General features: G+C 36.8%; 2 protein-coding genes across 3 annotated transcripts; both read right to left on the bottom strand.

Annotated features, from left to right (window-relative positions):
* Nucleotides 1–1,676: 1,676 nt before the first annotated feature.
* LOC115428509 (macrophage mannose receptor 1-like) lies at nucleotides 1,677–5,190 on the bottom strand. The gene is made up of 7 exons (XM_030147597.1): nucleotides 5,178–5,190; nucleotides 4,913–4,950; nucleotides 4,790–4,822; nucleotides 3,804–4,148; nucleotides 2,882–3,220; nucleotides 2,179–2,270; nucleotides 1,677–1,870 (listed from the first exon to the last, which is right to left on the bottom strand). Exons 2-7 carry the CDS (start codon nucleotides 4,944–4,946, stop codon nucleotides 1,715–1,717), a joined length of 999 nt encoding a protein of 332 aa, XP_030003457.1. The 5' UTR covers nucleotides 4,947–4,950; nucleotides 5,178–5,190; the 3' UTR covers nucleotides 1,677–1,714.
* Nucleotides 5,191–9,068: 3,878 nt separating this feature from the next.
* LOC115428510 (macrophage mannose receptor 1-like) lies at nucleotides 9,069–16,231 on the bottom strand. Of its 2 annotated transcripts, XM_030147598.1 has the most exons (7): nucleotides 16,137–16,231; nucleotides 15,843–15,880; nucleotides 11,607–11,951; nucleotides 10,662–11,011; nucleotides 9,956–10,036; nucleotides 9,541–9,649; nucleotides 9,069–9,174 (listed from the first exon to the last, which is right to left on the bottom strand). In XM_030147598.1, the coding sequence occupies exons 2-4, from the start codon at nucleotides 15,874–15,876 to the stop codon at nucleotides 10,665–10,667; spliced, it is 726 nt and encodes a 241-aa protein (XP_030003458.1). In that variant the 5' UTR covers nucleotides 15,877–15,880; nucleotides 16,137–16,231; the 3' UTR covers nucleotides 9,069–9,174; nucleotides 9,541–9,649; nucleotides 9,956–10,036; nucleotides 10,662–10,664. The 2 variants fall into 2 exon arrangements, 1 of the variants encoding a protein (XP_030003458.1); XR_003936633.1 differs by lacking the exons at nucleotides 9,069–9,174; nucleotides 11,607–11,951; nucleotides 15,843–15,880; nucleotides 16,137–16,231 and having other exon boundaries at nucleotides 9,181–9,649; nucleotides 9,956–10,047; nucleotides 10,673–10,719.
* Between the last annotated feature and the right edge of the window lie 7,183 nt (nucleotides 16,232–23,414).

Raw genomic sequence — 23,414 nt, 5'->3', positions numbered from 1 at the left:
GTTTCTAGGATGCAGGAAGAAGAACTTTCAACAGGTCAAGAACTCCAGCAGCATTTGTCGTATAAACATCTTTATTCAGTGGAAACACGTCGCTGCTGCTATAGTTAAATAAAGTTGTGCTATACAGCAAGTGCTGCTGAAGTTATTGATAAACAGATGTACATAACAGATGTACCTAATATAGTGGCCAGTGAGAGTAAAAACTACCCATTACTATTATTACAACCACCTGGGCTAAAATGAATTGGAGCAAAGAGCAATGCATAATAAATACTTTATTTATCAATTGCCAATTAGTCAACAATATGAGATATAGTGGTGCAGCACAAGTATAAATTGTTAGTTACCTACAAATGGTTTAACCTTGTATTTAAGTGCAGTACCTGAGTATACGTACTTAGTTACATCCCTTTACCCTTAGTTAAACTTCACATACTGAACCTGATAATATCAAAATATGTTAATTATCATGTTACTTTTTTTTTTTGCCCTGTTTTGCATGTTGTTTCGTATGTTTCAGGTATGACATTATTTCACTTAATGCTCCTGAAATGTCAGCAAAGTACAAGCTTCTTTGTTTTTTTATTAAATAATTGCCCATATTGGAAACATCATGATGCAACAGTTTTCTCAAATGCAGTTTTTAAAATTTTTATGGAATGTCTTTTGTGGTGGACAGTTTTCTTGTCTTTTTTTTTTGTATAAAGTTGTGAAACTCTTGTCCACAAATATGGACAACAAACCCATAGCTGGGTCTTAGGAGGTTAATTTTATATAATTCATTAGAAATAAATTTATATCCACACTGACTGCATTTGGAAATTTCATAGTAAAGCAAATCACAATGAACAACGTGCTATTCAAATATTTTATTACAGTATTCATATTGCCCATGCACTGCCTGTATAAAAGCTGCACACTCAGTGAGACTCTAAGTAGAGCTGAGAAAACATTTATGATCAAAGTTACATCAAGAATACAGTCATAGACATCACACAGTCTTCGTGTGGGACATTCAAAGTATATAACCTTTACATTATTTTTGACAAAAACAAATTTACCAGGCACTAAGGAATCAATGCAGGCAAAGAGAATCCCCAAAACACAAGAGTCAGGGTCTGGAAACACATTTACATACATAATAAAATATAATAGTAACATAAAATGCAAACTACAAATACAAACACAGTGATTTCACTCAGGGCACAATGTATAAGAGAAAGAGAGACAGAGAGAGAGAGAGAGAGGAGAGAGAGAGAGGAGAGAGAGAGAGAGAGAGAGAGAGAGAGAGAGAGAGAGAGAGAGAGAGAGAGAGGAGAGAGAGAGAGAGAGAGAGAGAGAGAGAGAGTCTTGTTTCTCTCCTCACTTAGGACTCCTTGGTTAAAAATTATCATCCTGTAATGACAAAAAATAAAAGTGTATTGTCTTTTGTTTCAAATGAAACAACACTTCAGCAAGATATTTCCTGTCAAATTATACATTTTTATCATGGATTCTGGTGCAATATGGATTTGAGTGCACATTACTTTATTTGATCCATTTGGTCTTAAATAATGAGGCAAAACTATGACATTTATTTCATTTATATATAACTGAGCTCATTTGTTTGTTTTATTTGCGCTTCTAAGCAGTTTCTACAAGAGGAAGCTTTTGGCTAGTATTGCATAGTGTTTTCATATTTTGTCATCATACAGTAGATTTCTTTTTCTTATCTTTAATAATGTGGAAATGTAATTATTCTGTCATTAATTGTACATTTACCTGCAGGCTTAACCTCTTGCTCCTGGCGCCTGAAGGCACGTCCATGTTGATCAGTTCTCCAGTAAAGGTTGAAATCTGTCACCCCCTGTTCTCTTAGGCGTGTCTCCAACTCAGGAGAAAAAACACAAACAAACAGTTATGAACGCAATAGCATGTCTTTGAGTATTATATTGGTGACCAAAGAATATGTATCCACTGTTGTTTTTTATACATGTCTATGCATTTGTTAAAAAAAGCATCACATTTATCACAACTTTTATTAATGTGAATAACCAGGTGTTTACAGGTGCTTTATCACAAACCTGTTACATCTTAAATCTCTGCCTGTGTTGTTGTTCTCCCTCAGAAATACAGATGCATACACAACCTGCAGTATGTGCATTATAAATATCTCTTTATCGTTTCAGTTTTTAATACCTGTTTCAGGATTTCACCACTGACAGGCAAGTTAGTGAGATCCACACCTGAGTCCACCTGAATCCTTAGGACTTTCTTCTTTACTTTCTGAGCTGTGGTATTGCAACAAAATCATGGTGACTGATACTGAGAAGTCAGACTCAGTACACACAACTCACAATCTGACATATTACATTTTAAGAAGCATTTTACATTTCAGCTTAGTCATAACTTGGTAATAGTCTGGTATTCCTTTGTTAGAAAAAAATAAAGTAGCAATACCATAGGAAAAAAAAATAGCAAAATGTAATAACTTCAACAATAATCAGTGAAAATTTCCGTTAGTTTAAAGATGCTAATTACCACATTATACTACTGGCATTAATAATTCCTTGTGTCTCAAAATATTCCCTTTTGTTTTGGGGCAGAACTTTGAAAATTATATTGTCACTTTTGAGTTGTAATGTAAAGAACCTCCACATAAACTTAACGTCAAATAACTCAACTTGAATGAATTTTTGGTAAATTGTTTGCAGTTTGTTCCCAGTTGTTTTGCCATTCAGCTCTCATATAAGAAATATAATGTTAATAAATGTTGTCTTAGACTGTTTGCTGGAATTGTGTTGCTGTTTTATGACTACTGTAAATCAGTATAACAATAACGCAACAATAACAATGCTAAATTCCTCAGTAACACAGTAATCAGAGTATATCAGTTACTCACCACCTCCACAGACAAACGTGGCTTTGTTGTTACAGTCTGATGAAACCCAGAACCCCTGATTTGGCATTGACACAGTAACACAGCCCCCTGAAGCAGGAGGGAAGCTCAGCCAATACCTGAAGGAGGTTGTGCTTCCATCAGACCACTCCCATTGGTCCGTTTGAAGACCAATCCATGCAGTGCTCTGCCAACTTTCAGCCACACTGGTAATTTTTGAACTGTCCAACCCATCTTTTACACTTGCCAACTCGCCATCCCGACTCCTGCAGTCCGCTTGACTCGCAAAATAATTTCTTTTGGTAGTATAATACACATAGGTTTCTTGGCCATCATCCCCATCTAAAGAAAAAAAAAACCCAGATGGTTAATCCAAAAAAACCCCCCCAAAAAATCCACTAATGAAACATAATCTTTACTTAATCTGAACTTGTCAGGCCAAAACATAAGTCACAGGCCTGAGTAAAACAGATAAAGAATATGAATAAATACATTTTTCTGTTTCAAATTTAAATAAATATATTTATATTTATTATACAGGACTGTTTTGTTTTTTCTTATCCTGAACTTGAAAACATGACTAAATATTATTTTGACAATGGTGTTCAGTGGTGATCAATTGAAAATGTAAAAAATTGTAGAAATGTACTAAGTTTGGATCCCAACATCACAATCAAATTAAAGAGTCATTTATGCAAATCAAGCATCCTCTTGTAAATGTTACGGAAAAATTATGGAAATATCCTTGAGGAACTTATTCGTACTACTCAAAGCTAAAAATCTACTGAATTTTCATAGTTATTTTGTAACCTTAAGTCCCGTGGTTTGTGTACAAATCCATTTTAGTTTGTAGTTTTTTGTAGTTTATACAGATACACACATACTTTTGGCATAATGTCTAATACTGTGATGCATATTTACTCACATTCAGAGCAAATATAATCTTTCAACGTTCCACATGAGGCATCGTTCCATGTACCAGAGGAATATATCATTACACAAAATTCATCCTCTGCACCATAGTTTGGCTCTCCTTGTTGCCAGTTGCTAAATCCCAGGTCCCCGCTGCCATCAGACCATTTCCAACTTCTCCACGGTCCTCTCCTGAGCCCAATCCAGGACTGTGTGTCCAGGCCGTCCAAGAAGACCAGCAGATTCTTGTTGTCAACCATGTTCCTCACAGTGGCCAGGTCGGTGTACTTTAATCTGCAGTAGCTCTGCGTCTCAGACCAAGTCAGGGACTGGTTGATGAAATGGTACTGCTGAGGTACTTAAAATGTCGAATAGGGGGAAAAAAAATCAACAGTCACAGTTACAAAGAAACAACAGGCATCATCAACACTGAATCCTTCCTTCACAGTCATTTAATGGAACATTAAAATCATCTGAGCACATGTGGATTAAGTGGTTATCAGCAACAATAAAATGTAAATAGTACTTCATTTAAATTAATCTGGTTGTAGTTTTATTGCAAAGTAAGTCATGCATCTGTTAATTAAAATAAATTTTAGTTAACCCTAAAATTTTACTTAAATAATAGCAATTTTCTACTGAAATTGTTGGAAATTTAAACAGTACATGATTTAAATATATTTAATTCAACTTAGTATTTGTTAAACCCACCTTTAGTGTATTTTATTCAGCATATGTTGCATTTCGTTCTTGTTTAAGTATGAATTCATGTTTACCCAGTGACGCAGTAACAACAGTGCTGGGTGTACAGTAATAAAACATTGATTAAAGCAAGGGTGGTACCAAATCTTATGGAGGATTCATATATTTTCCTTATCTGTATTATATATGTGCATTAATTGGCCAACCATTAGTTTCCTGTTTTAGATTATTTAAAAAAGCACATTTTTGATGAGAACCAAAATGTGAAATCAAAGGTTGTGCTGGACAGAAACTTACTTGGTTGTACCCCCAAAAACAAAGACACAATCCCTGTGAAACCAACATTTTCTGTTACTTTCAGTTTTAAAACGCCATCAAAATCAATACTGTAAGATGTACTGCTGCTCCTATCTGTCTTACCAATGAAAGGGACAGCTTTCTGAAGACGTAACATGTATCTGTAAGACAGAACAGTGAAATGACCATATGTTAATACATTTCTGAACTCTTATTATTATCAAAAACAACAGATTTATTAAGAGGGTACTGGACTGATTACAAAAAAAAGTTTATTTAAGGAAATAAAGTATTATAGAAAAAAATTAACATTTCTATAAATGTTAAATGCTATTTTTTAATTTAGTTAAATACTAAATAAAATCCCAACTATTCAACATAAACTTACCTGTGTTGTGATGTGACCTCCACACCCAGCTCTGTTTCAGATCATTTGCTGTGTGTCATTTGGAAATCAGGAGATCCCGGAACCAGAATGGAACTAATGAGACGCCACTGAGATGCCATTTTCATCCCCGGGGCATTGCATGTAAAAATTTACTTAAAACTTAACTGTAGAAGACATGCAATAATTCAGGACGATGACCTGCACACTGATCTGTTTGTAAATGTATACATTTTCCGTATAATAATGAATGTGTCCCTGCTCTGTCTTCACTTTATCATCAGATGTACTGATTAAAATAATTTGGTTTGCAGTGAACCTTCACATAAACAAACTACGCTCATTTGATTGAACTGCAGTGTAGAACTGAGATCAGAAGGCACTGGAAACTTATACGACAACAACAACAACAATTACAGAACCGCAGCATTAAACCTCTATTATCAACCATGAGCTCTGTTTTAGCTTTTGATCTAATTTACTGCAAGAGTTTCTTTTTTCTGATCTTTACTGTGTAGGCAGGATCAGTGTTAGTTACTGATTAAAAACATTTTTCTTTTCTTCATGAGCTGTGCACTGAATATTTATTTTTTTCCCCAGTATTTACAGACACTGACTAAAGATGAAGTAAACAATATTATATTACAAAAGGCTTCTTTTCTTTGTTTGTTTCTCTTTCTTTTTTTTACTCAGCAAATTCCCTGAAAACCAGTGTCCATTGATATTTGTCTGTAAGAGGCATCCCATGTACAACACACATTATCAATTCTATCACTATCCTTTATCCGGCTGTTGTTGTTATTATTATTATTATTATTATTATTATTATTATTATTATTATTATTATTGGTTATTTAGTTATGTATTTCAGTTCATTGTGAGTTATTATGTTAATATTGTCACTATTACCCCTGTTGTTAATGGTAAGGATTTTTTCTTCTTTTTTTATTATCATTTATTGTTGTTACCAACTCCTTTAACTTTTCTTTCATCTGTCAGTCTCTCTTTCTCTCTCTCTCTCTCTCACACACACACACACCAAAGTATAATGATGAACATGTAATTAGTATCTGTTTTTTTTTTTTTTTTGTCTTATTTGTTGTCATGTCTTTCACATGTTTTGTTATGTACTGCTCACTTCATTTAAAAAAAAAAAAAAAAAAAAAAAAAAGGTACAAAACCCTCCTAAATAAACTGTGCACATGAAGTCATTTTGTGCAACACTAATAATTGTAGCAACAAATATCAGAACAGGCTTTAAATATTTTATTCTCTACACAGTTTTGTGTGGTATATCTCCATTGTTTATCTGGCCAAAGGGAAATGAGCTAAACTACATCTAAAGTCTGAAATGATGTGACTTGTGAATGTGCTGTACTTGGAAAAGATGACATCCATTTGAGAAACAAAACAGCAGCTTTTGCCTTCATGGTATCGCTTAACTTACTTACTTGGAGCTCACAATTGATAAAGAAAAATCACATTATACTGTATCTGACACGATATAAAAAACAATATGACAAAACAATGAATCTTTTGACATTACACAACATAAAACAGCAGACATAAATACTGTACAATAGTTCTCAGATATTGTGATTTCCCCCCAAAAACATCTAGTAAATGTACTATTAAATATTCATCTACTGGTGTCGATTCAGTCAGAGTAAAACATATCATTTTAATTCATTTACACATTGTTAGTAGTGGTGTACCTAATAAAGTGGCCAGTAAATGTATATACAGTCACGGAAAAAACTATCAGACCACCCTCGTTTTCTTCAATTTCGTGTTCATTTTAATGCCTGATACAACTAAAGGTACATTTGTTTGGACAAATATAATGATAACAACAAAAATAGCTTACTAGAGTTTAATTTCAGAGCTGATATCTATCCATTTTCCATGTTTTCTTGATAATAACCAAAATCACTTCAGCTCTTTCATCAATATCTATGGCATTGTACAGACAAAAACAGTGCTTTTAGGCATTCTATGTTTTCTTTTCTGCCTGTTTTAGTCACATGATACACACAGGAGTTAGTACTTGATTGCATAACCATTGTTTTTGATGACTTTTGTTGGCTTAAAAATATTTTTCTGCAACTTTACACTGCCTCAGCTGTAACCATTGGTTATTTGATGAACTGATGTCTTTCTATCATCTTAAACCAGTCTGACCTCTGACCTTTACAAGACACTTTCATCCACAGAACTGCCGATCACTGGATATTTTCTATTTTTCAGACAATTCTCCGTCGACGCTGGAGAAAATCCCACTATATCAACAGTTTCTGAAATACTCAGACCAGCCCATTTAGCACCAACAACCACCCCACATTCAAAGTCACTTAAATGACCTTTTTTACACATTCTGATGTTCAGCTTTGAACTTCAGTAGATCGTCTTAACCATGTCTTCTTGTGTAAATGCACTGAGTTGCCACAATATTATTGGCCTGTCAGATATTTGTATTAATGGAGAATTGAAGTAAATTAAATTGAAGGTTCTGGCACAAGTTCAGCTGTTTCTAGGATGCATGAAGAAGAAGAACTTGCAACAGGTCAAGAACTCCAGCAGCATTTGTCGTATAAACATCTTTATTCAGCTGTGTCGCTGCTGCTATAGTCAAATAAAACTGTACTATACAGCAAATGCTGCTGAAGTTATTGATAAACAGATGTACATAACAGATGTACCTAATATAGTGGCCAGTGAGAGTAAAAACTACCCATTACAATTATTACAACTATCTGGGCTAAAATGAAGTGGAGCAAAGAGCAATGCATAATAAATACTTTATTTATCAATTGCCAATTAGTCAACAATATGAGATATAGTGGTGCAGCACAAGTATAAAATGTTAGTTACCTACAAATGGTTTGACCTTGTATTTAAGTGCAGTACCTGAGTATACGTACTTAGTTACATCCCTTTACCCTTAGTTAAACTTCACATACTGAACCTGATAATATCAAAATATGTTAATTATCATCTTACTTTTTTTTTTGCCCTGTTTTGCATGTTGTTTCATATGTTTCAGGTATGACATTATTTCACTTAATGCTCCTGAAATGTCAGCAAAGTACAAGCTTTTTTGTTTTTTTATTAAATAATTGCCTATATTGGAAACATCACGATGCAACAGTTTTCTCAAATGCAGTTTTTAAAATTTTTATGGAATGTCCTTTGTGGTGGACAGTTTTCTTGTCTTTTTTTTTTTTTTTTTGGTATAAAGTTGTGAAACTCTTGTCCACAAATGTGGACAACAAACCCATAGCTGGGTCTTAGGAGGTTAATTTTGTATAATTAATTAGAAATAAACTTATATCCACATTGACTGCATTTGGAAATTTCATAGTAAAGCAAATCACAATGAACAACGTGCTATTCAAATATTTTATTACAGTATTCATATTGCCCATGCACTGCCTGTATAAAAGCTGCACACCATCAGTGCGACTCTAAGTAGAGCTGAGAAAAACATTTATGATCAAGGTTACATCAAGAATACAGTCATAGACATCACACAGTCTTCTTGTGGGACATTCAAAGTATTAACCTTTCATTATTTTTTGACCAAAACAAATTACCAGGCACTAAGGAATCAATGCAGGCAAAGAGATCCCCAAAACACAAGAGTCAGGGTCTGGAAACACATTTACCTACATAATAATATAGAATAGTAACATAAAATGCAAACTACAAATACAAACACAGTGATTTCACCTCAGGGCACAAGTATGAGTGAGTAGAGAGTGAGTGAGTGAGTGATGCGTGATGAGTTATGAGTGAGTGATTGGTGAAGTGAGTGAGTGCAGAGAGAGTGAGAAGAGAGAGAGGAGAGAGAAGAGAGAGAGAAGAGAGAGAGAGAGAAGATGACCGAGGGGGAGAGAGAGAGAGGAGAGAGAGAGAGAGAGGAGAGAGAGAGAGAGAGAGAGAGAGAGAGAGATCTTGTTTCTCTCCTCACTTAGGACTCCTTGGTTAAATAATTATCATCCTGTAATGACAAAAAATAAAAGTGTATTGTCTTTTGTTTCAAATGAAACAACACTTCAGCAAGATATTTCCTGTCAAATTATACATTTTTATCATGGATTCTGGTGCAATATGGATTTGAGTGCACATTACTTTATTTGATCCATTTGGTCTTAAATAATGAGGCAGAACTATGACATTTATTTCATTTATATATAACTGAGCTCATTTGTTTGTTTTATTTGCACTTCTAACCAGTTTCTACAAGAAGAAGTTTTTGGCTAGTATTGCATAGTGTTTTCATATTTTGTCATCATACAGTAGATTTCTTTTTCTTATCTTTAATAATGTGGAAATGTAATTATTCTGTCATTACCTGTACATTTACCTGCAGGCTTAACCTCTTGCTCCTGGCGCCTGAAGGCACGTCCATGTTGATCAGTTCTCCAGTAAAGGTTGAAATCTGTCACCCCCTGTTCTCTTAGGCGTGTCTCCAACTCAGGAGAAAAAACACAAACAGTTATGAACGCAATAGCATGTCTTTAAGTATTATATTGGTGACCAAAGAATATGTATCCACTGTTGTTGTTTTTTATACATGTCTATGCATTTGTTAAAAAAGCATCACATTTATCACAACTTTTATTAATGTGAATAACCAGGTATTTACAGGTGCTTTATCACAAACCTGTTACATCTTAAATCTCTGCCTGTGTTGTTGTTCTCCCTCAGAAATACAGATGCATACACAACCTGCAGTATGTGCATTATAAATATCTCTTTATCGTTTCAGTTTTTAATACCTGTTTCAGGATTTCACCACTGACAGGCAAGTTAGTGAGATCCACACCTGAGTCCACCTGAATCCTTAGGACTTTCTTCTTTACTTTCTGAGCTGTGGTATTGCAACAAAATCATGGTGACTGATACTGAGAACTCAGACTCAGTACACACAACTCACAATCTGACATATTACATTTCAAGAAGCACTTTACATTTCAGCTTAGTCATAACTTGGTAATAGTCTGGTATTACTTTGTTAGAAAAAAAAAAAAGTAGCAATACCATAGTAAAAAAAAAAAAAAAATAGCAAAATGTAATAACTTCAACAATAATCAGTGAAAATTTCTGTTAGTTTAAAAATGCTAATTATCACATTATACTACTGGCATTAATAATCCCTTGTGTCTCAAAATATTCTCTTTTGTTTTGGGGCAGAACTTTAAAATTATATGTTTATTGTCACTGTTGAGTTGTAATGTAAAGAACCTCCACATAAACTTAACGTCAAATAACTCAACTTCAATAAATATTTTGATAAATTGTTTGCAGTTTGTTCCCAGTTGTTTTGCCATTCAGCTCTCATATAAGAAATATAATGTTAATAAATGTTGTCTTAGACTGTTTGCTGGAATTGTGTTGCTGTTTTATGACTACTGTAAATCAGTATAACAATAACGCAACAATAACAATGCTAAATTCCTCAGTAACACAGTAATCAGAGTATATCAGTTACTCACCACCTCCACAGACAAACGTGGCTTTGTTGTTACAGTCTGATGAAACCCAGAACCCCTGATTTGGCATTGACACAGTAACGCAGCCCCCTGAAGCAGGAGGGAAGCTCAGCCAATACCTGAAGGAGGTTGTGCTTCCATCAGACCACTCCCATTGGTCCGTTTGAAGACCAATCCATGCAGTGCTCTGCCAACTTTCAGCCACACTGGTAATTTTTGAACTGTCCAACCCATCTTTTACACTAGCCAACTCGCCATCCCGACTCCTGCAGTCCGCTTGACTCGCAAAATAATTTCTTTTGGTAGTATAATACACGTAGGTTTCTTGGCCATCATCCCCGTCTAAAGAAAAAAAAACCAGATGGTTAGTCCAAAACAAACAAACAAACAAAAAAACACTAATGAAACAGAATCTCTACTTAATCTGAATTTGTCGGGCCAAAACATAAGTCATAGGCCTGAGTAAAACAGATAAAGAATATGAATAAATACATTTTTCTATTTCAAATTTAAATAAATAAATATATTTACATTTATTATACAGGACTGTTTTGTTTTTTTCTTATCCTGAACTTGAAAACATGACTGAACATTATTTTGACAATGGTGTTCAGTGGTGATCAATTAAAAATGTAGAAATTGTAGAAATGTACTAAGTTTGGATCCCAACATCACATTCAAATTAAAGAGTCATTTGTGCAAATCAAGCATCCTCTTGTAAATGTTATGGAAAAATTATGGAAATATCCTTGAGGAACTTATTCGTACTACTCAAAGCTAAAAATCTACTGAATTTTCATAGTTATTTTGTAACCTTAAGTCCCGTGGTGTGTGTACAAATCCATTTTAGTTTGTAGTTTGTCTAGTTTTTGTAGTTTATACAGATACACACATACTTCTGGCATAATGTCTAATACTGTGATGCATATTTACTCACATTCAGAGCAAATATAATCTTTCAACGCTTCACATGAGTCATCATTCCATGTACCAGAGGAATATATCATTACACAAAATTCGTCCTCTGCACCATAGTTTGGCTCTCCTTGTTGCCAGTTGCTAAATCCCAGGTCCCCGCTGCCATCAGACCATTTCCAACTTCTCCACGGTCCTCTCCTGAGCCCAATCCAGGACTGTGTGTCCAGGCCGTCCAAGAAGACCAGCAGATTCTTGTTGTCAACCATGTTCCTCACAGTGGCCAGGTCGGTGTACTTTAATCTGCAGTAGCTCTGCGCCTCAGACCAAGTCAGGGACTGGTTGATGAAATGGTACTGCTGAGGTACTTAAAATGTCGAATAGGGGGAAAAAAAATCAACAGTCACAGTTACAAAGAAACAACATGCATCATCAACACTGAATCCTTCCTTCACAGTCATTTAATGGAACATTAAAATCATCTGAGCACATGTGGATTAAGTGGTTATCAGCAACAATAAAATGTAAATAGTACTTCATTTAAATTCAATCTGGTTGTAGTTTTATTGCAAAGTAAGTCATGCATCTGTTAAATAAAATATATTTTAGTTAACCCCAAAATTTTACTTAAATAATAGTATTTTTCTACTGAAATTGTTGGAAATTTAAACAGTACATGATTTAAATATATTTAATTCAACTTAGTATTTGTTAAAACCACCTTTAGTGTATTTTATTCAGCATATGTTGCATTTCGTTCTTGTTTAAGTATGAATTCATGTTTACCCAGTGACGCAGTAACAACAGTGTTGGGTGTACAGTAATAAAACATTGATTAAAGCAAGGGTGGTACCAAATCTTTTGGAGGATTCATATATTTTCCTTATTTCTGAGCTGTCCTTGCTTTCCTCTTTTTTTTCTCCTGCTTTTGCCTCTGCATCTCATCTGACTTTGTCTTTGGATCCCCTGCTTGCTGTATTCACGAATAACTAAATTATGGAATTGATCAACTGGACACTCAGCGCAATTGACAAGATTTTTTCACCCAGGAACAAAGGCATCGGTAGGAGCCCGCCTGCCCTTACAGAACTTTTTTTGTAACGTAGAAGTCTCAATAACCTAAACAAAAAATAATTTGTTGGCGCCAGACAGGAGAAGGGTTAAATTACCTTCTTCCTCCTGTCAAATTTATTACATATTAAACTTAAAGGCGAAAGAAACAACAACAACAAAAAAAAAAAGAAACCCAGCTGCTCACTTCATTGTTACAAAAGACATCTGTTAACACATAAAATTAAGGTTTCTTAATTTTCTCTCTGGTAGATCAGCATTTCAAAATCATCTGCATAATCATCAAAACATTTCTTATTCTTCATCAACTCAAAAAAAAAAACATCTTAAATCAGGAATTAAACATTAAATTAAACTTAGGTAGTCCATTTCTGATCACAATAGGTTTTTCATGTAGGTATAAAGTTCAGTTCAGTTCAGTTCAGGGGGGATGTGTGTGTGTGAGAAGGGGTAAAGATGTAGGGGGTCCAGTTCAGGGCAGGTTGGAGGTTAGGGGCATATTGTGAAAGGCTAAGTACAAAGGCTGAACCCAAAAGCAAGACCACAAGTAAATAAGGTTTAGTGTTTTTATTAAACACTTTCACAGAGAACAAGGTACAACACAGAGATAATATAATTTCTGTGGAGCCTCTGGTTCCGGGGATAAACGTCTGGGCTGCGGGTGGATACGGCAGACGACCAGCTTGGCCGAGCCGGGAAAACCCCAACGGAATCCCCACTAGGGACATACAGAGGGTGGTCAAAAAACAAGCCAGGTCATACACGGAAAGACAGTTTAACAAGCAACGGTACATGGGGGACAGGCTAACTCACGGTAGTAATACAGGCGAAGGTCGAAGCACAGGTGATCGTTGGAGGCTGAGGTATAAAAGGGAGAAGGCAGATACAGAGTCGGGAAAACGAACCAGGTCGGGAACAGGCAGGCAGGATAGGAACAGGCTGAATCGGTGGTCGAGGGACGAAAACAGGTCAAACACGGCAGACAAACGAACAGGATCCAAGAAATGCTGGTTAGTGAACACAAACGAGTTGTAGAGCACAAACTGGCAAAGGAACAGGGGAAAACACAGGGTTTAAATACACAAGAGGGCGGGAAGACAATGAGACACAGGTAGAGATAATCAGGGAGGAGTCAGGTAATCAGGTGAAAGGTAAACACAAAAGGAAGTAAAGACACCAGACAAGACACATGAGGGAAAAACTACAAAATAAAACAGGAAGTGACACACAAGACAGACAAAACATACAAGAGTCCAGTACTGATATGACACATATAGGTGTAGAGTAGGGGGGAGAGAGAGAACACAGGGGGTTTCCTCAGGCCAGACAGGAGAAGCCAGGAGAGTTTGGGGAAAAAAGGGACTTATCTGGTTGGGGGGTGTCCTCCGAGAGAGAGTACTCCTGAGTCCGAGCAGGTCAGGTCCGCCTGCTCCAGGGATTCAGCTTCTCTTTTTAAAATCTCCTGGGTCCACATCGGTCTATTTCCAGATTCTTCCGTTAAAATCACATTAAGGTTTTCTTTTTTTTGTTCTTCCCTCCTTTCCTTGTCAATCTCACTTCTCCTTTTTTCTGACCTCCTTCCAGTCTCTCTTTTGTTTGAGTTTCCCTCCACACACAGCTCTCAGGTGTGTCTCATTTATCAGCTTCCCTTCCCCCTCCTTACCAGTGATGTCATTGTTAAGTTCTACTTCCTGCTACACATGTTTACCCAGTGACGTAGTAACAACAGTGCTGGGTGCACAGTAATAAAACATTGATTAAAGCAAGGGTGGTACCAAATCTTTTGAAGGATTCATATATTTTCCTTATTTCTGAGCTGTCCTTGCTTTCCTCTTTTTTTTCTCCTGCTTTGCCTCTGCATCTCATCTGACTTTGTCTTTGGATCCCCTGCTTGCTGTATTCCCGAATAACTAAATTATGGAATTGATCAACTGGACACTCAGCGCAATTGACAAGATTTTTTCACCCAGGAACAAAGGCATCGGTAGGAGCCCGCCTGCCCTTACAGAACTTTTGCAGAATGCGATTGACGGTTTGGAACAAGTGGAGGTAGTATGGCTGTGGGTTCTGTCAGTGGAGGATATGATATTTACCTATTTGGATTTTTGATAACAGGACACCTTCTAATTGGTCTTGGAGTGGCCCTGGTTTATCGCAAAGTTGTAAAGACAGCAGCACACATAGAGACCCCGCCGCTGTCAATTGAAATTAAGGAGCACTTCGGAGCGGTTACTGACAACATGAAGGTTTTACAGTAGATGGTGGCACAGTCGGACGATTGCATGACGAGCTGTGGACTCACACAAAAGTTGGATTACATCGCTGGACAGAACATGGATGCGCTCCGGCAAATCGCGGGACTGAGGGAAAAGGACAAACTGTGCAGATCTACCTGCTCTGAAGTGAGGAGTAATGCTGAGGCCCGGTTATAACAAAAATGAAGTTATAACTAAATTAAGCAGAAATCAAATAATTTTTCTCCGTTTAATTCTGTTTCTCCTGGAGCCGGTAAAGCAGTTGGAGCCACTCTGGTCAAATCTGTTCCTTTGCAGTCAAAACATCCTTCCAAGGTCAAGACTCAGGACTGAGAACTGACGAGTCTCTTATTTTTCATGCACAAACAGACTTTCAAGGACTCACCACATACAAGCATTTAACCCCTCCCCCCCCATCTCTGTCTGCCTCACAACATTCTTCTTCGCTTCCCATCCCCCTCCCACAACTAAATCCATTGAAAAAGTTCCATCACGTGACCACGTGTACTGTGTTTAAAATGTCTTATGTCTTGTGTATGTGATGTATGTGCTTGCATTATCTTCACCGTAATTCTTTCGAAGGATTTGTGTTGGGCGCATGCGCACACAGCGACCGGCAGTGAGCGAAAGCTTGCTGCAAAACAAATCTACCCATGGGTACAAATAAAGTCACCTTGCACCTTGATCTGTATTATATATGTGCATTAATTGGCCAACCATTAATTTCCTGTTTTAGATTATTTAAAAAAGCACATTTTTGATGGGAACCAAAATGTAAAATTAAAGGTTGTGCTGGACAGACACTTACTTGATTGTACCTCCAAAAACAAAGACACAATCCCTGTGAAACCAACAATTTTCTGTTACTTTCAGTTTTAAAAAGCCATCAAAATCAGTACTGTAAGATGTACTGCTGCTCCTATCTGTCTTACCAATGAAAGGGACAGCTTTTTGAAGACGTAACATGTATCTGTAAGACAGAACGGTGAAATGACCATATGTTAATACATTTCTGAACTCTTATTATTATCAAAAACAACAGATTTATTAAGAGGGTACTGGATTGATTACAAAAAAAAAACAAAAAAAAAACACAGGGTATACTGGAGTTTATTTAAGGAAATAAAGTATTATAGAAAAAAACAAACATTTCTATAAATGTTAAATACTATTTTTTAATTTAGTTAAATACTAAATAAAATCCCAAGTATTCAACATAAACTTACCTGTGTTGTGATGTGACCTCCACACCCAGCTCTGTTTCAGATCATTTGCTGTGTGTCATTTGGAAATCAGGAGATCCCGGAACCAGAATGGAACTATTGAGACGCCACTGAGATGCCATTTCCATCCCCGGGGCATTGCATGTAAAAATTTACTTAAAACTTAACTGTAGAAGACATGTAATAATTCAGGACAATGACCTGCACACTGATCTATTTGTAAATGTATACATTTTCCGTATAATAATGAATGTGTCCCTGCTCTGTCTTCACTTTATCATCAGATGTACTGATTAAAATAATTTGGTTTGCAGTGAACCTTCACATAAACAAACTAAGCTCATTTGATTGAACTGCAGTGTAGAACTGAGATCAGAAGGCACTGGAAACTTATACGACAACAACAGCAATTACAGAACTGCAGCATTAAACCTCTATTATCAACCGTGAGCTCTGTTTTAGCTTTTGATCTAATTTACTGCAAGAGTTTCTTTTTTCTGATCTTTACTGTGTAGGCAGGATCAGTGTTAGTTACTGATTAAAAACATTTTTCTTTTCTTCATGAGCTGTGAACTGAATATTTTTTTCCCCCAGTATTTACAGACATTGACTAAAGATGAAGTAAACAATATTAGATTACAAAAGCCTTTTTTTCTTTGTTTGTTTCTCTTTCTTTTTTTTTTACTCAGTAAAATGCCTGAAAACCAGTGTCCATTGATATTTGTCTGTAAGAGGCATCCCATGTACAACCACACATTATCAGTTCTATCAATATCCTTTATCCGGTGGATTGGATATGGATTTTTTTCCTTCTTTTTATTATCATTTATTATTGCTACCAACTCCTTTGTCTTTTCTTTCATTTCTCTCTCTCTCTCTCTCTCTCTCACACACACACACACACACACACACCAATGTCTAATGGTGAATAAGTAATTAGTATCTGTTTTTGTTTTGTCTTATTTGTTGTCATGTCTTTCACATGTTTTGTTATGTACTGCTCACTTCATTTAAAAAAAAAAAAAAAAGGGTTCAAAAGCCTCCTAAATAAACTGTGCACATGAAGTCATTTTGTGCAATACTAATAACTGTAGCAACAAATATCAGAACAGGCTTTAAATATTTTATTCTCTGCACAATTTTGTGTGGTATATCTCCATTGTTTATCTGGCCAAAGGGAAATGAGCTAAACTACATCTAAAGTCTGAAATGATGTAATTTGTGAATGTGCTGTACTTGGAAAAGATGACATCCATTTGACAAACAAAACAGCAGCTTTTGCCTTCCTGGTATCGCTTAACTTACTTACTTGGAGCTCACAATTGATAAAGAAAAATCACATTATACTGTATCTGACATGATATAAAGAACAATATGACAAAACAATGAATCTTTTGACATTACACAACATAATACAGCAGACACAAGCAGAGCCGTCGGGATGACGTAGGCAAGGTAGGCAGATGCCTAGGGCCCCCTCGCTGAAGAGGGCCCCAATGGCCACATGGTCATTTATCTGTACAACTTATTAAAAACCATCCATTGTAAACAAACCACCACAGTGAGGCAGCGCTAACCCTCTCCTGTACTGTTCTGTGACTGGGGCCCCCCAGACTAGAGGGATTCCCCCTATGCAATGACAAACACTATGAGGGTCATGTAGAAGTGACCTCCGCCCTCGCGCACCCCCCATCACACCCCCCACTTGCTGTCAGTGGAACAAACGGTCTGTCCACACTGAGCACGGCGGCGGCCATTTTAAAAGAACAGCAATGATGAAGCGCTCCTACCCTTCAGGGTTTGAAAAAAAGACAAAAAAAGAGAGAAGAAGAGGAAAAACGCCAACGACACAGCGGTAAGTATTAAGTAAACCACTGTTTTCTCCAAATAGGCTACAACTGTGTGATATGTTTGAAAGTGTGCGAACAAAAGCCCTCACATCAGTGACCAAACACACAGATAGATGTTAGCATGAGAGGGGGAGGATTCAGTTCAAGAACTAATACACACAACACAACTGTGTTCTGTTGGAAGAATTTAAGTATAAAATAAACACAACTTCTCCATCGCCCTTTTCTACTGTTGTACAGCGTTCCAAAACTTCTTTTGACCTAAATAATTTGGATGTGGAGGACCGAAGTACGACAGCATTAACAGTATTTAGTCCTGAAAAGCCAAAGCTAAGCCTACTGAAGTGTTTTCACTTACTCTGGACAGTTGTCTGCTCCTGCTGCGGTCACCCACACAACTTTATTCCAAACTAAATGGTCTGCTCCTATGAATCCCATCCAGTTTGGACAAATAATCCATCCAGTTCAATGGACATTTTCGGTTAGCTAGCAATTTCCGTTGGCGATCTCTCCATCCCATTAGGAGAAAATGTCCCTTTTCCATTGCGTTTGTCCGTCTCATCGTTTGTCCTTGTGTGTCAGCTGGTTTAGGCACAGAAGAGGACTAGAGTAGGACTGCAGCAAAAGTTTGTATTTTCAAGCCAACATTAGTTCAGTCCCTCACTGCAGAACTGCGTTCTGTTCACATTGAAGGAGGCACACGGAAACAATACATGAGGCCTTCAGGAACAATTCGAATAATTAGGAACACTTTTCAAAATCGTCAAATATTCAGAATATTCAAATACAACATCAAAAAAAAAAAGAATGGCGGTGTCTGTGAACCATGTAATCACAATCCTACATTTTAAACTCTGTAATTATCTATATTTCCCACACTTGCCCATCAACACATCACAACACTTTGCACCATGTGCTCAGGTAGTTTTGCCGATGAGGTCTGATGTTACATTTTGGTGCATTATGGGAAGTGAAGTTCTTCTCCTGTAAAGTTACTATCAAATCCTCCACATTTTAATCATATACTTCTAGAATAAGGACAAAAGTAAGCCTACTCACCAAATGCCTTTTTTTTTTTTTTGTGCTTTTTTAGGTGCTTTGCTTAAATTTCTGTCAGCATCAGTTGATAGTGACAATGCCACCTCCTCACAAGCTGAAGGTATTTATCAGGCTACATGGAATTAGTTACATCACAGTCTAGGAAAAAAAATCTTATCATTATTAAATCTATCACAATCAGTACTAATTGCATATTATTATATAATAAATAGGCCTAATAATAATAATTATTATTTTTCTTCTTCGGTGATTCAACCACCACATCTTCGCGTATTAGGGGCCTCACTTTACAGGGTGGGGAAGCAAAATTTACAATGAACATTTAGTTGTTTTTTCTCAGCAGGCACTACATCAATTGTTTTGAAACCAAACATATATTGATGTCATAATCATACCTAACACTATTATCCATACCTTTTCAGAAACTTTTGCCCATATGAGTAATCAGGAAAGCAAACGTCAAAGAGTGTGTGATTTGCTGAATGCACTCGTCACACCAAAGGAGATTTCAAAAATAGTTGGAGTGTCCATAAAGACTGTTTATAATGGAAAGAAGAGAATGACTATGAGCAAGACTATTACGAGAAAGTCTGGAATATACTATTAAAGAAGAATGGGAGAAGTTGTCACCCGAATATTTGAGGAACACTTGCGCAAGTTTCAGGAAGCGTGTGAAGGCAGTTATTGAGAAAGAAGGAGGACACATAGAATAAAAACATTTTCTATTATGTCAATTTTCTTGTGGCAAGTAAATTCTCATGACTTTCAATAAACTAATTGGTCATACACTGTCTTTCAATCCCTGCCTCAAAATATTGTAAATTTTGCTTCCCCACCCTGTACTTTCTTGCCTAGGGCCCCCAGATATCTTGAAACGGCCCTGGACATAAATACTGTACAATAGTTCTTAGATATTGTGATTTCCCGCCCAAAAACATTTAGTAAATGGACTATTAAATGGTCATCTACTGGTGTGATGTCAGTCAGAGTAAAACATCATTTTAATTCATTTACACATTGTTAGTAGTGGTGTACCTAATAAAATGGCCAGTAAATGTATATACAGTCGCAGAAAAAATTTATCAGACCACCCTTGTTTTCTTCAATTTGTGTTCATTTTAATGCCTGGTACAACGAAAGGTACATTTGTTTGGACAAATATAATGATAACAAAAATAGTTTATTAGAGTTTAATTTCAGAACTGATATCTATCCATTTTCCATGTTTTCTTGATAATAACCAAAATCACTTCAGTTCTTCCATCAATAGCTATGGCATTGCACTGACAACAACAGTGCTTTTAGGCATTCTATGTTTTCTTTTCTGCCTGTTTTAGTCACATAATACACACAGGAGTTAGTACTTGATGTGATAACGTTAGTACAAACACAGAATCCAAATGCAGAACTCAGACACCAAAAATTAGTTCCAAAAGGTTTATTATTCACACACAGGTGAAATAATATTATGAGTGACAGAATCTTGAGGATAATGGTTGGAGATTTCCTCCTCTGATTCGTCCTCCGGATCGAGGGCGACAGCCCGTCTCCCCGAGCGGTGTTAGGAGTATTTCCCCCGACTGGGGAAAAGCAAAGGGAGGTCAGGGACGGAAACAGGTCATACACAGGCAGGCTAACAATCGAGCAACAGGACATAAGGACAAGGCAAAACTCACGTACCGGTAGTCAGGGCGAGAAGGTCAAAACCAGATATCAGATGAGGCAGACAAAAACCGACAGGGAGCAGGCAGTAGACGAGAAACCGAGGAATCCAAAAACAGGCAGGCAAACGAACAAACGAGGTCAAAACGCTGGTAAGAACTACTGGAGTTACAAACTGGCGATTGACATGGGAAAGAGACAGGGTTTAAATACACAAAAGGGAGGGAAGACAACTAGACACAGGTGGAGCAAATCAGGGCGGAGACAGGTAATCAGGTGAGAGGTGAGAATGATCAGGGAACAGGAAGTAAAGATGACAGACACGACACATGAGGGAAAACTTAACAAAATAAAACAGGAAGTGACACACAAAACATAAAAGACAGACAAAACCAGACTATCGTCTGGCTACAGGTATGACACTTGATTGCATAACCATTGTTTTTGATGACTTTTGATGGTTTAAAAATATTTTTCCGCGACTGTACACTGCTGTAACTATTAGTTATTTGATGAATTGATGTCTTTCTATCATCTTAAACCAGTCTGACCTCTGACCTTTATAAGACATTTTCATCAACAGAACTGCCGATCATGGATATTTTCTATTTTTCAGACAATTCTCTGTCGACCCTGGAGAAAATCCCACTATATCAGCAGTTTCTGAAATACTCAGACCAGCCCATTTAGCACCAACAACCACGCCACATTCAAAGTCACTTAAATGACCTTTTTTACACATTCTGATGTTCAGCTTTGAACTTCAGTATATAATATAAAAAACTAATTGCAGACACAGGTCCATAAACCACAAGCACACAACATACAGAATAAATAAAATAAAAAGGTTAAAAAAGAATAAAAAGGAGATAAAAAAAAATTAAGCATATTTTAAAATATACAAACTATTGCACCAATGCCGTCTCAGTTTAGAGGTAAAACAATAGCAGCTTTTCAGGGGGCTAACTAGACCTTCTATAATGTGGTTCTCTGATTCATCCAGGCGACACATAAAACGAAACATCAACTGTCTTAATAGTGCCTCACAAGTTGGCACTCCTGTGGTCACAAACAGTTGACTGGCACTATGCCACCGAGGGACATGAAGCAGCAACCTCAGTGCATCATTATAGGCTACCTTGAGCCTCTGCAAACTTATTTTCATATAGTTTGACCACAGTTGAGCAGTGTATAATGGTGTGATGTAGGTTCTAAATAGAGAACACTTCACTGAATCAGAGCACATAGAAAACTTCCTTATCAGCATGTTAGCTTGAGAATAAATCTTACAGCACTGTCGATGGACGTCTTTGTCATCTGTCCAGTCATTGGATATGACATGACTGAGGTACTTAATTTCCTCACAAACATCAAGAGGACTGTCAGCCAAATAAAAGGTTGGAAAAGTTGATTTCCTGTCCCCTGCACTTCTAACTATCATTATTTGGCTTTTCTTAGCGTTATACTTGATGTCATAGTCTATGCCATACTGAGAGCATACCTTCAACATCTGCTGCAGCCCAGCACTATATGGACTGAGCAGGACCAAATCATCTGCATACATCAGATGGTTGACAATTGTGTTTCCCACAAGACATCCAGTGTTTGCCCTGTTTAACTGATTTGACATTTCATCCATGTACACATTATATAAAATAGGAGATAAGATTCCTCCTTGCTGGACTCCATTGCCAACATGAAATGGAGCAGATACAACATTGTCCCATTTAACCTGGAACATTAGATGTGCATTCCAAAACACTAAAATTCTCACCAAGAATGTGGGAACACCTCTAGCTAGCAATTTTGCAAATAATTTTTCATGGCTGATACTATCAAATGCCTTAGACGCATCAATAAAGCATAGAAATACTGATGAATTAAGGCTTATGTACCTAGATACAATCTCTTTAAGAACATATATACACAGGTCAGAACCATTTTTTCTTTTAAAACCAAACTGATTTTCAGTAGTAAGAACATACATTTCTAGCTTTGCTAACAGAATTTTCTCCAGTACTTTAGACAAGATACTAGCTGGTGCAATATGACGATAACTGTCTATACTATTGAGCCTACCAGCCTTGTCCTTAAGCACAAGCACTACCATTACAGACATAACAGAGTTGGGCAGAACACCATGAACCAGAAAACCAGTAAAGCACATGGATAGCAAAGGGCTGAGCCTATAGCTGGCATATTTGAGATGTTCTGTAGTAAAGCAGTCCATACCACAAGCTTTGTTGCTATCCAGCGTGTTAATGGCATGATAAACATCTGCTACCCTAACTATCACGACTGCAGAGAGGCCAGTATATACATGATTGATACTAACCGGATTACTTTTAACACAATTAAAAAGGTTACGGTAGTGCTCGCGCCATACCTCAGCTATTTTTTCTGGGCTACTAACCCCTTCAATATCAGATGGAAAGGGAGTTTTATTATTATTTATGACCTTAACCTCCCTCCAGAAGTCAGTAAGATTGTTATTCTGTAGCTTTCTGGCAAGAGAGTCTGCCCTCATTGTGTTTTCATTTTTCTTAATAAAGCAGAGCGCATATTTAAATCTAGCATTTGCATGTTTTTTAGCATCTAGCAACACCTCCTGTCTAGGCCTACCAGCCTCAAACCAGAGTCTAAAGGCCTGTCTTGCATCAGCATATTGCTCAGCCACATACTCATTCCACCCAGGTCTAATGTTGGGTAC

The sequence above is a fragment of the Sphaeramia orbicularis genome, chromosome 11, assembly GCF_902148855.1.
Source record: "Sphaeramia orbicularis chromosome 11, fSphaOr1.1, whole genome shotgun sequence".
NCBI classification, from domain to species: domain Eukaryota; kingdom Metazoa; phylum Chordata; class Actinopteri; order Kurtiformes; family Apogonidae; genus Sphaeramia; species Sphaeramia orbicularis.
This window is presented reverse-complemented; position numbering and strand designations above follow the sequence as displayed.